At 38.9% G+C, this 13,074-nt stretch overlaps 3 protein-coding genes across 3 annotated transcripts; 1 reads left to right on the forward strand and 2 right to left on the reverse strand.

Annotated features, from left to right (window-relative positions):
* The first annotated feature begins 1,662 nt into the window (after window positions 1–1,662).
* LOC108048189 (intraflagellar transport protein 80 homolog) lies at window positions 1,663–5,137 on the forward strand. Its single transcript, XM_017128704.2, has 6 exons — window positions 1,663–1,818; window positions 1,883–2,339; window positions 2,649–2,876; window positions 2,940–3,319; window positions 3,488–4,015; window positions 4,540–5,137. The coding sequence occupies exons 1-6, from the start codon at window positions 1,682–1,684 to the stop codon at window positions 5,135–5,137; spliced, it is 2,328 nt and encodes a 775-aa protein (XP_016984193.1). The 5' UTR covers window positions 1,663–1,681.
* LOC108048190 (glyoxylate reductase/hydroxypyruvate reductase) lies at window positions 5,135–6,965 on the reverse strand. The gene is made up of 5 exons (XM_017128705.1): window positions 6,882–6,965; window positions 6,318–6,727; window positions 5,809–6,146; window positions 5,620–5,745; window positions 5,135–5,380 (listed from the first exon to the last, which is right to left on the reverse strand). The coding sequence occupies exons 2-5, from the start codon at window positions 6,716–6,718 to the stop codon at window positions 5,262–5,264; spliced, it is 984 nt and encodes a 327-aa protein (XP_016984194.1). The 5' UTR covers window positions 6,719–6,727; window positions 6,882–6,965; the 3' UTR covers window positions 5,135–5,261.
* Window positions 6,966–7,332: 367 nt separating this feature from the next.
* On the reverse strand, window positions 7,333–12,996 carry LOC108048185. Its single transcript, XM_017128697.2, has 10 exons — window positions 12,938–12,996; window positions 11,757–11,948; window positions 11,183–11,602; window positions 10,412–10,749; window positions 10,222–10,347; window positions 9,761–9,876; window positions 8,551–8,966; window positions 7,715–8,046; window positions 7,533–7,658; window positions 7,333–7,466 (listed from the first exon to the last, which is right to left on the reverse strand). Exons 2-10 carry the CDS (start codon window positions 11,846–11,848, stop codon window positions 7,348–7,350), a joined length of 2,085 nt encoding a protein of 694 aa, XP_016984186.2. The 5' UTR covers window positions 11,849–11,948; window positions 12,938–12,996; the 3' UTR covers window positions 7,333–7,347.
* Between the last annotated feature and the right edge of the window lie 78 nt (window positions 12,997–13,074).

Genomic DNA, 13,074 nt, shown 5'->3' on the forward strand with positions numbered 1-13,074 from the left:
ATAAAAGTAATTATTATGTGACGCCAGTTTTTTTTCTTTGCATACATAAATAAACATATATAGTAAATAATAAAAATAAATATTCGTTGTTTGATTTTGTACAATTATAGAACAAAGTTTTTCGAAGTCCAAAACAGAGACAAGTTCAATGGCCAGACAAATAATCGCCCAATCATTTCTACCTTAATACCAAAAACTCTATTTGAAAAGCTATGGTACAATATAATTCAGTCATAACCACAACACAAAAATTTTACTCTAATACAAATATATTGACAGGCCCAAAAGAAATTATAGTACTTGGACATGACAAATAAGTTGGGAAAGTTCATTGAACATGAAATATGTCACTTTTGGTTAGTCCAATAAACTACGCCTCCAAGGTTGAAATTGAGGGATGGTAAGACCATAACCTTATAGAAAAAAGCGAAGACAACCCTCCAATAGATTGATTGTTCTAAGATATAGAAGCCCAAGAAAATGGGACAATGACATGTGTTTTCCCTAGGGGTACTTTCCATGATTAGTCAGATTTTTACCGATTTATTGATGGAATTCGTTTCCTGGCTGCAAACAAATTAGAAAATAATTGAAGTCTGCTCCAGAAATCGATTAAAAGTAGTTGAGTTTACTAAGAACATATGTTGGTCATTATGCTGAAAGCGATTTATGGGAAGCAATTAGGAGGAGAAGGTAAATAGTAATTAATATAAGAGAAATTCAATAATTAAGCTGATGAATTGCCGGAAAGTTTCTGTATCCATCAAATTTATATTTAATCCGATCTTGTCACGTTTCAGCATTTCCGTCAGCTAAATCTTGTTTGCTCGAACAATTCTCATCTGCGTCTCAGTCACTGAAAATGATTATGGCAAATTGGGGCTGAAAACAGTTTCGCTTGCTTGACTAAATAATAAACCTTAATTATAGGTGGGTTGTTAAAGCAACTCCCAAAAAAAACGCAGCTTGGAGCAGTCTTTATCCGAGACAATTTGCTTACAACGTTGATTACAAAAGCGGAAATTAGTAATTGCCTGGCTTCACAATTTTAATTTCTAGCAATTAAAAAATGTTCAATGTTAAACTTGCCAGAAAGTAAATTAATTTATTAAGCGAAATATCAAGTCAATTAAGTAAATACAAAGTTAGATATTGCTTAAAACAAAGCTCGATCTGAAACCTTTCAGTAAATGTTTCAGGTATTGATGACGATAGAACATCTTTCTATGATATTATTTACCTAAGTTTTGTTTACAATAAGAATAATAAATATGAAATAAAATATAAAAAAAATCATTGAGTTCTGAATCAAAGCAACTAAATGTTAACAGGCTTGATGAATATTTAAGTGATTCCCAACTTACTTGGGTAATTTAAAATCTATGGTTAAACCATACGATATAAAATATATCTACAAATGTTGCTTGGGAAATTTGTAAGCCACTAAATCACGTAAATATACCACCCCGTATCATAACCATTTACGATATAAAATATATCTACAAATGTTGCTTGGGAAATTTGTAAGCCACTGAATCACGTAAGTATACCACCCCGTTTCAGAACCATTTAGTCAATACCACACCCCGATCTCCATGGAAACGAAAGTACTTGACAACCAAATTGCATAGCCATAACAAAGAAAATTATTTTGTTTTTAGTTGTGAAACATATTACCGGAATGAAGTTGCGAACGCGGGTCTGCAAAAAACACTCTATAAAAAACTCTGAGGCTCCAGAGGAAGACAGCCGGAAAAGCACAAATTATCCACTGAGTTGTGTGGATTGGAGCAGCAATGAGGATATCTATTTTGTGAGGTGAGTGAGGCTTTAAATAGGTTTAAATAAGTCAAGAATATTAAAAATAAAAACTTTCCAACAGCGATGACCACCAGATCTTCAAGTGGAGCGATGTGAGCCGGGATTCGGTGGAGGTGGCCAAGTTGCCGGATGACTTTGTGCCCACGGACCTGCACTGGCTTTTGTTGGGCGGCAGGAGCAGTGGTGGTGGAAAGGGTAGCGACACCTTGCTGATCTCCAGCAATGACGGCAGATTCGTGATCCTCAACAAAAGTGCCCGTGTGGAGCGAAGCATTTCCGCCCATGGAGCGGCCATCAGCTCCGGCCGCTGGAGTCCCGATGGCGCCGGACTTCTGACCGCCGGCGAGGATGGTGTGATCAAGATCTGGTCACGATCCGGAATGCTGCGATCCACGGTGGTGCAGAATGAGGAGGCCATCCGCTGCGCTCGCTGGGCGCCTAACTCGACATCCATCGTCTTTTGCCAGGGCGGACACATATCCATCAAGCCACTGGCTGCCAACAGCAAACTCATTAGGGTAAATATAATTGAAACGGATTTTTAACATAAGAATATTTAACCTTTATTTATTATAATTATTATGGTTCTTATATTTTTGGAATTGTTAGGTATTCAATTTAACGTACTTATAAAAAATAGTATGTAAATTTAAAAAGCTTTAAAAAATTTACGTGATAGCAAGTCTTAAAAATGTTATAAAGTAAAATAAGTATAAATTGAAAATAATGTATTATAGATTGTCTTCCTTCAATTACTTATAATTAGCGTTTATACTTGTGAAGATGTTTGTAAATCATTTACCTTTCTTTATATTTTAACATTCTAGTGGCGAGCCCATGATGGTCTGGTGCTTTCCCTCAGCTGGTCCACTCAATCCAATATAATAGCCTCTGGCGGAGAGGATTTTCGTTTTAAGATCTGGGATGCTCAGGGTGCTAATCTCTTTACCAGTGCCGCGGAAGAGTATGCGATCACGAGTGTGGCGTTTAATCCTGAGAAGGACTATTTACTGGTGGGCACATTCAACCTGCTCAAGTTGTGTCACAGTAATGGCGTGAGTTTTGATCAGATTTATTACCCTAAAAACTCTCAAGATCCCAATAAATTTTAATTTTAGTGGTCATATAACAGCGCTCGTTTCACAACTCCAAGTGTGGGCTCCTTCTTCAGCCTTTCCTGGTCAGCAGATGGCACTCAAGTGGCATGTGGCACCTCCACGGGTCAATTGATTGTGGCCTATGCCATCGAGCAGCAGCTAATCTCCAGGAACCTCAAGGCAACCAGCAAAAGCCGCAAGTCGATTGCCTTGAAGGATATTGCCACTGGCACTCAGGATGTCCTGGATTTTCCCCAGCGGGTGGTTAATTTCGGTCTGGGATATGGACATCTGGTGGTGGCCACCACCCACCAAGTGCACATATATAATGAGAAATACATCAATACGCCGATTATTATCGACGGCAGAAATGATACGAGGGTCATTGAAGTGAGCAAAAAGTGAGTATCTTAATTATCTTTAAAAAAATATGAAGGGTATAATGCTTTGTGAAGTCATTAACTTTCAATTATATTTTTAATAAATAAGTACTGATCCTTGTTATTGTGTTTAATCAGTTCTTATTTTAATCCAAATAAAATTAATTTTCTTGTATTATTTTTTTTCAGGTACTTTATGATATTGGACGCCTCATCGATATGGGTGTACACTTACACGGGTCGTTTGCACCTGAATCCGCGCTATCCCGGCTCCCAGGCGCAGATTCCCCTGCTCACCTGGCGCTCACTCTCGCTGGGTCTCGATGTCCTGGCCATCAGGGATAACTCCGATCCGACTCTGCTGCACCTGTTCGACCTGATTCCAGGTGCCTCGAGGCAGTATGATCCCCATTCGCTGAGGGCCAAACAACAACTGGCGGAGATCGCAGCCTGTCGAGCGGGAACTGCCGAAGATCAGTTCGTGGCCTTCATCGATGCCAATCGAGAACTATTCGTGAGTGAAACCCGCAATCTGAGTGGCGAACGTACGGATGAGATCTACAAGATCGGCACTCAACTCATCGCGATCATGTGGGCCAGTGAGACGAACATCCTGGTGGGAGTGCACGACTCCTGCTACAGCATCTGGTATTGTCCTGGGGAAGGGGCCGCCGATCCTACAATTATTGCTCTGACCACTATAACACTGGATACGGCGTAAGTACAAAAGTAAAATTTGACTCACGTTTATTGCAAAGAGTTATCACACTTAAGGGCAGCTTTTTTTCAAAAACCAGGAAAATATTTTAAAAATAAAAATTGTAGTCTATTCTCATTTATGCCTAAATCCTTTTTTCCCAAAAACACTGTTTTACAACAAAATGTACAGCTATCTAAAATTAAAATGTTTTTCATCGGAGTTATTATTAGAAAACAAAACTACATAATTTTGCATACTTTTCTTAACACAACATTTTTATGGGAAATACGACTGTATCACTTTTGAACAAAGAACTCCCAAAAGAATATTCTAAGGCCAAATAGTTGTTTTGAATTTTGATAAATTCTGAATATTCTGAAAACGCTAAATGTATAATTCATTAAGGTCAGAAAAAATAAAAGGTCACATTTTGTAACACAATGATGCTCTTTTAAATAAGAATAGAATAATTTTATAGAACTTTTCGGAATAAAAAAATATCTAGAAAAAAACAAAATAGTTATCATATCATCATTTTCAGCGAATTTGGAAAGCATATAACGATCGAGAGTTTCGAGGATGCGGTGGTCACCTTCCGCTGCGCCGGCGCCCTGCTCCCGGTCAACGTGAACATGTACTGCGAGGTGCTGCATCGCGCCCTGCTCGAGGGTCAGTGGCAGCAGGCGCTGAAGATCTGCCGGATGGGCCAGCACGCCAGCCTGTGGGCCACTCTGGCGGCGGTGGCCACCAGGAAGCACCAGCTGCAGATCAGCGAGGAGGCCTACTCCGCCGCCCTGCAGATCGACAAGGTGAGCTACCTGCAGCACCTGAAGACCCTGACGCCCTCGAGTGCCGAGCAGATGGCCGAGAACTCGCTGATGCTGGGCAGGATGTTGGAGGCGGAGACGATCCTTCTACACGGCAAGAAAATCGAGCAGGCGGTGGGTCTATCCCTGCGGATGCACAACTGGCGGAGAGCCCTGGAAATCGCCCAGAAACATAAGGCGGACCATCCAGACTTGATGCCGCGGGTTATCCAGGAGAGGAGAAAGTATTTAAAGGCCCTGCAGCGTGAGGAATGGGATCCACTTTACCTGCCCCATGTCATTAAAGAAGAGGCTGATAATACAAGCGAATAAAGTGATTTTAAATATTCATTTTAAATATTTTGTTTATCTGTTGTTTAAAACAAAAAGATCATTTCGAATTTCGAAAATGTTACAGGAACTTTTTGGATAATATTGGGTACAGTTTCTGATCCTTTTAATAAGCGGGTGATAGCATGGGTTCTCCAGCCAATCCTCGAAGGACATTGTGGGAGGCCAGAGTGGCAGCATCGATGCGGGTTCTCCTGGTGGCATAGCCCACATGGGGAGTGACCACTGTATAGAAAGAAAAAATATGTTAAGTGCTTCATGATAATGGGACTTAAAAGATAAGAAACCAAAGTGTCAGGGGTTGTCAAAAAATGAAGGGAAAAGAATGGAGTAGGTATTCCCATTACTCTTTAATGACAATAAATGTATTATTTGTCAAGGTCATATACACATAAATATTTACTCAATTGTATTTATTTTTTATATTTTAAAGCAATACTTAAAAAAAGAACTATAATACTTACCAACATTGTCTAGAGCCAGTAACTTGTCTTTAGAAGGTAGAGGCTCAGGATCCATAACATCTAAGCCAGCTGCAAAGATTCGGTTTGATTTTAAGGCATCGTAAAGATCGTCCTGGTTGACTATTTCTGCGACAATAAATAAACCATATAATATCTAATATAATACATTTGTATATATGATATACTAACTGCCCCTTCCAACGTTGACCAGCACAGCTGTTTTCTTCATTTTATTAAATGCGGTGGCATTAAATAAACCCTGGGTTTCCTTGGTCAATGGGGATGCGATGACAAGGAAATCACTTTCCGTCAGGAGAGTATCGAAATCCACTTTCCTGGCATTGAACTGCTCCTCGATATCCTCACTTACGCGATTTCGTGTGGTGTAGAGCACACGATCGATATCGAATCCGGACAATCGCTTGGCCACTGCCTGTCCAATGCCTCCAAAACCGTAGAATCCCACGGTGGAGTCACGAATGTCCTGACCCAGCAGCCAGTCCAAATGGTCCTTATCCCAGTTGTCACTAAAGTGGAATTGATTATAAAAAACAATTCAATAAATTATGAAAAAACTAGTTTTAAAGAAAATTTTATAAGACCTTTATAAGGTCAAAAGTTTACTGATGATTACTAACTAAAACAGATTTTTAAAGATATTAGCAAAGTTAAGCTAGTTTTGTGATGATTGTTTTTACCTGTCAATCTTCCTTCGGCCTTCCTGAAATCTACGAGCAGCAGCAATTAGTAATCCTACGGCCAAATCGGCCACCGCAACAGTTAGCATCGCAGGAGTACTGCCCAGTGGAATACCCCTCTTCTTTAGCTCCGGGACATCCACATTGTTGATCCCCGAGGACATCGTAGATACCGCTTTGAACTGCGGACCAGCAGCATCCAAAATCTCGGCATTAAGGATATCTCGACCGCCCCAAATAGCTGCATGAACCCCCTGGATTTTCTCTAAAATCTCGATCCGATTATTGGGTGGTTCGTTCAACACTTGAATGATCTCGCACTTATCCTTAAGGATTTCAAGGCCCTCGGGAGGCACGTCAGTATGAGCGATCAGCACTTTGTAGGGTTTACTTGAGGACATTTTAGGTGACTTTTTTGCCAAAAAAGATATAATTTAATGATTCAAATAATTATGAGTTTGACGACAAACACTTGATAGATAATCACAGTGTGGAGATTTTAAGAACGCGCTCTTCTCTTGTCAGCAATTAAATAAAGAGTTTTTTGAGATAGCTTTCACTTACCGTATATTCTCTTAGCTCTGTTCAAAACTCTTAAAAAGCTTAAAATTGTTGTTAGCACTAGGGTTTTCAGCGGGAGGTTTGTATAACGACTGACCAACTATTAGCTATGGTAGCAGTCTTTTATAGAGTGCCAGATATTGAAAACACTTATCACCTAAAAAGCTGACAACCAAAATGCATGAAAAGCTTTTATGGTAAACTTTCTATGAAAAATAAATATAAAGATATAAATATTGTTATAAAAATATTTCTAGTTTTTTGTTTAATACATTTAATGGTTTCACTATAAGTAATCTACTTGCGTATACTACATATAAACCAAGGAAAGAAAATAAAAAGATTTTATTCTTTATAAGCTTCAAAATTTGATATTAATTTATTTGTACTAAATTCAAAATTTATAAAAATTATTTAATTTCCAATTTGAGTTGATGTAGCTATAGGTTTAACTATCTTGAACTTTTCCTTAGTAGGCAGGCCGGATCATAGGCTTACCCTCTATGGCATTTAGGATATTATTGGCAGCTAGCAAACTCATCTCAATGGTTGTCTTCATGGTCTGAGTGCCCATGTGGGGAAGGATAACTACGGCAAAAATAAAGAATATAAAATTCAATTCATAAATATAGAAAAAAATTTAACGAAACTCACCGCAATTGGGCAGCTTAAGAAGAGGATTATCGGCGGGCAGAGGTTCTGGTGTGGTGACATCTAAGCCAGCTGCAAAAATCTTGCCAGTTGTCAAAGCATCATGTAGATCAGGTTGATTTACAAGACCTAAAAATGAAGTGCTATATAAGCTTTTGATTTAATACTCATATTTAAGGACCTACCCCCTCTGGCTACGTTAACAAACACCGAACTCTTTTTCATCTGCTGGAAGGCCAGTGCATTGAACTTGTCCCTAGTTTCGTTTGTGAGTGGAGCAGCTACCACCAGAAAATCACTCTCCTTTAAAAGGTTCTCAAATGATACGTGCTCTGCCTTGAAGTCCCCGTCGTTTTCCTTTCGGTTGCGAGTGTGGTAAATTATCTTGGCCACATCCCAGCATTGCAAACGCTTTGCGATTGCCTGGCTGATACCACCAAAACCAAAGAAACCAATGACAGAGTCGCGAATTTCCTGACCCATCATCCAATTGATCTGCTCGATTTTCCATTGTGACCTGATGGAAATTTAAAACTTTAATGGACTAATACAATGCAATATGAAACAGAGAACTAGTCTTAATAAATATAAATATAGTTAAAATCGTATTTCTTTCTAAATATTGGCTTGCCATAATTTTAATTTTTCGTTATTTATTGGAAAGCAATTTTAAGTTATTTTAATTAGACGGACCACACTTAAATATTTTATAGTTTAGAAGCACTGATTTGATTTTTCACTGTGATTGTTTTTACAAATTAAAAGAAAGGATTTTCCAAGTGACAAATATTAACTAGAACATTTTTAGTAAAATAAACTCTTGCACTTTGTTTATTTGCTTTCAAAACTGCAATTTTCATTTGTTTCAAGAACAACATATCATTATGTTATATATCTGCCCAAGTATTATCAAAATAAAAGCTACTCTCAGATAGGGTATATAATATCTGTCCAACCCTTATTCGAAAAGCTTTCTATATAAAAAGCTCTTTTTGCACTAGCCCCAATCAGCTGCTATTACCTCTCAATTTCGGTGCGTCCGGCGTGAAAATGCCGACCAGCTGCAATCATCAAACCAATAGCCAGATCGGCCACCGAGTTTTTCACCACTCCGGGAGTATGTCCCAATGGGATTTGACGCTTTTGGAACTCGGGGATATCCACAAAATCGATTCCCGAGGACATGGTGCTCACGCAACGGAGCTGCGATCCGGCAGCATCCAAGATTCCGGCATTCAGGGGCTGATAGTGGGCCCAATAGATGGCATCCACGCCGGGCACTTTCTCTAGGATCTCCTCCCTTGAGGGCGGCACACTCTGGCAGATGATGGTTTCCGCTCCGCGGGATCGAAGGAGCTCCAAGGCCGGCACTGGGACATTTGGATGCGAAACGAGCACTTTGAAGGCACTGGCGGCTCGAGACATATTCGGGAAAAACAGAAGGTTTAGTTATCAACTGACAGCGGTCAAATGCAGCGCCCAAAACAATTCTCAAGCTTTTTTCTCTTCTGCATTTCTTTAGCAACGATTTTACTCTTAGAATTACTCTTTCACTCTCATTTTGGTATGCAAATTATAATAGTTCGCATTTGTTGGTATTATACTCTCTAAAAGGGTATTTGAAATAACAAAATTGAATAAAATTAAATTTTATATCTTAAATCTGTTTTTTCATGTTTAAAATTTTTTCATTGTTTAAGATCTCTAGAAACCATTTTTATTTCAAAACCACTTTATAAAAGTCAAAAGAACGAACTGATCTTAGTACTTGTTTTTGTTAGCAATTAATCTGCATTATTTACCATAATACAAAATATGATTGAATAGCGACAATTATTGTATTTAATATTTTTGAAATAGTATCTAAAAATTTAAGCAACTTTAAGAGGTAAAAATCTTGTACTACTAGTTCAAAATAATTTATTTTAGACACTTATAGTTCTCATTAATTTCCCAAAATAGAGATATTTTTTAATAGGGAAGTTATTGTTTGTTAAAATGTATAATTTTCCTTAAATAGTTGAAAGGGTATTAGCATTTCCCCCCCTTTAGCCAGTTATTAACTATATTTAAATGAAGCACTTTGCATTATCAACACTTGTTTTGTTAGTTATAGTTTTTATTTTCACATCTACGAACATGCCAAGGCCATAGATTGGCCTTTCACACTTCACTGGACTGGCTTCCCACACTGGTTAATGCTTTTAGCCATTTTCCATTTGAATTTCTTAGTAGGCGGGCGACAACATGGGCTCCCCAGCCAATCCTCGCAGAACATTGTGGGCGGCAATGGTGGACATATCGGCACGGGTGCGCTTTGTGGCAGATCCAATATGGGGCAGGATAACTAAAAGTTGGGAAAAAAACATCAAGTGATTAGTTTGAGTGACGATAAAGCCAAGCCAGATAACCAGTTTTAATAAATCACCAAAATAAAGGGACATCAGAGGTCAAGAAAGACGCGAAAATATGATAAAAAGAAGAAACAAAACTTAAACCTGCAATTGTTGGTAACCTTCAAGAAACCTTACTTAAATCTTTTTGAAATACTTTTAGACATTGTCAACTACCAAGCAGATAAGACGAAATCTCAATATTGATAAGGGGGACGGAAAGTGAGTATTTGGTAGGTGGGGGCCCCAAAGTCAGACTGATATCAATAGACCGAAATTATTTTGATTGTCCCACTTACCGGCATTGTCGAGCGTCAACAACTTGTCCTTGGGCGACAGAGGTTCCGGATCCGTGACGTCCAGACCGGCGGAAAAGATTCGGTTCGACTTGAGAGCCTCATAGAGGTCATCTTGGTTGACAATTTCTGGGGGGTAGAACAAATCATTTTTAGAGTCCGTTGAAATCCCCATGCGGTAATTGAAACTTACTGCCCCTGGCAATATTGATCAGAACAGCGGTCTCCTTCATCTTGTTGAAGGCGGTGGCATTGAACACACCCTGGGTGTCCTTGGTCAGGGGCGAGGCGATGACAATGAAGTCACTGTCGGCCAGAAGGGTATCGAAATCGACCTTCTTGGCATTGAACTCCTCCTCGATCTCCTTGTGCACACGACGGCGGGTGGTGTACAGCACCTTGTCAATGTCGAAGCCGGACAGACGCTTGGCAATAGCCTGGCCAATTCCTCCAAAGCCATAGAATCCCACGGTGGAGTCACGGATGTCCTGGCCCAGCAGCCAGTTGAGGTGGTAGTTCTCCCATTGGTCACTAAATTAAAAGAAAAAAATGTAAAACATTTAAAAAAAAAATAATTTGTAGAATAGAATAAAATATAAAAATAATACTGATCACTTAAAATTATTTTAAAAAATGTTTTTGTTTGAAAATGAAAAATAAAATTAAATAATTGGAAATTAAATTAGTCTTTCGGAAATATATTTTTAATATAGTTAGATATGTTTTAAAAGTTATTAATATGGTTGCTGACAAATGAAACATAATAACAACAAACAAACAATACATTTAAAAATTTTTAAATAGAAACTTTCAAAGACTTTTTTGACTGAAAAAACAAACGTAATTTGCAATATTCTAAGGAACTTTTAAAAGTATATACATTTTTTATAGCAGGCTTTCGATTAAAATGTTTCCAAATAATGTATGTTAAATACATAAAAATATTAAAAACTTAGAAACTCACTTGTCGATCTTCTTGCGTCCCTCGTGGAAGCGGCGACTGGCGGCGATCAGGAGACCCACTGCCAAATCGGCCACGGCGGTGTTGAGGACGGTGGGAGTGTGTCCCAGCGGGATCTTCCTCCTCTTCACCTCCGGCACGTCCACGTAGTCGATGCCCGCCGACATGGTGGAGATGGACTTCAGCTGGGGACCGGCGGCATCGAGGGCCTCGGCGTTGAGGGGCTCGTGTCCACCCCAGAGAACTCCATCCACTCCTTTGATTTTCTCCAAAAGCTCAGCCCTGTTGATGGGCACACTCTGCACCTGGGTAACTTCGCAGTTCTGCTTCAGCAGGTCAATGCCCTCCTGGGGAACTTCGGGGTGTGTCACCAGGACCTTGAAAGCCTTGCCAGTGGACATGGTGCGGTTTTGATTCTGATTCCTGCTGTCCCTGCGTGGGAGGGAGGCATTAATATCGGCGATCGCCAAGGCCACCACCAGTGGCAGCAAGAGCTGAGCTATCGATCTCATCTTAAGAAGCGTTGCGATCGAAGTCGAGTTTCGCGAGCAACTGAACTCAAAAGCGGCATACGCACCCAGCTTTAAACAGCGACGAGGACGGAAAGCCGCTGATGCGACTGCTGCGACCCACGATCGCAGCCGATAAACCAATGAACCTGTTTAGCATTTTAATCCGCGCTCTATCTCTTTCTCTATATAGGTATTCTTAAGCCTTCGAACAGCTGATTTCGATCTGAGTTCTCTTCTACGGCGTATAAGACGCTGAACTGGTTTCAGAATTTAATGGAAAGGCATGGGAAAAAAGGTATGAGATTGGAGTTTTTTAAATGGGGGACTCTTTAAAATCCAGACGTATTTCAGAAAAAATAACACCATGAACCTTTAAATAATCTTTAAAATAGGTAAATATTAGTGCTCATTTATACGAGAATCGGTGTTAAAATAAATGTATCGAATTTATTTATAATGCAGAAATTTTATTGCATTAGGAACTGATCAATAAATCAAAGGATTACAACTTTATATTTGAAGTAAAAAAAATAGATTGGAATTTAGAGACAATTATGTCTGTGGAAATTTTATTCCAAAAAGTCTCATTTTTTAATTATTTAGGAAATGGAAAATAATTGAAAGTAATACTTGAAACTTTTTGTTTTACGTTTTGTTAGGTAAGTAACTTTGTACTTTTGGTGAATTTTTACCAATATTAGGTGAACAAAATTAGTTCAAAAATAGTTACCAGCGCAACGTGTTACTTTAAACACGCCCAAAGTCATTAGGGTTATTTGGTAACTAATCTCAACAGTTGAGGCCCCCTAAGATCTATGGCGAAATTCGAAAAACAAAACCTTCCAGATATGTTCACATCTAATCATTTGCCCACGACACATTCAACACATTCAACTAGACAATTTGATGCTTTTTTCGCATTGTTTATGAGAGGCAAGTGGAAAAAACCAGCACTGAAATTTTGATATTAATTACAATTCGTGTTCAATGTCACACAAGAACAAACTATCACTCTTAAAAGCTCTCTTAAACCAAGGCTTAAAAGAGCAGCGGTTCTAAGAGAACTAATATTTTTTTTATTTATATATTTTTTACACTATTAAATTTATTCTCTGCCAATCACACTCGCACGGCGAGAAAAACGAACTGAATTTTTTTCGGTGAACCGGTAACCAAAAGCTATTTTCAAGTGCTCGCGATTAGTTCTCTTACTAAATGTATGTATGTTTTATTTTTGCCTTCTTACCGTGAGATCTATATAACTAGAATACTTTTCAGCTTTGCGTTTGCCGCACGACTGAGTGATCGGAACCCAAAGCTTAAGCCTTTTATAGAGGCCACATCATATCGCAAATAAATTATCAGTTCTGAAAAAAGAGTTAA

The sequence above is a fragment of the Drosophila rhopaloa genome, unplaced genomic scaffold (assembly GCF_018152115.1).
Source record: "Drosophila rhopaloa isolate 14029-0021.01 unplaced genomic scaffold, ASM1815211v1 contig_2, whole genome shotgun sequence".
Classification (NCBI taxonomy): Eukaryota; Metazoa; Arthropoda; class Insecta; order Diptera; family Drosophilidae; genus Drosophila; species Drosophila rhopaloa.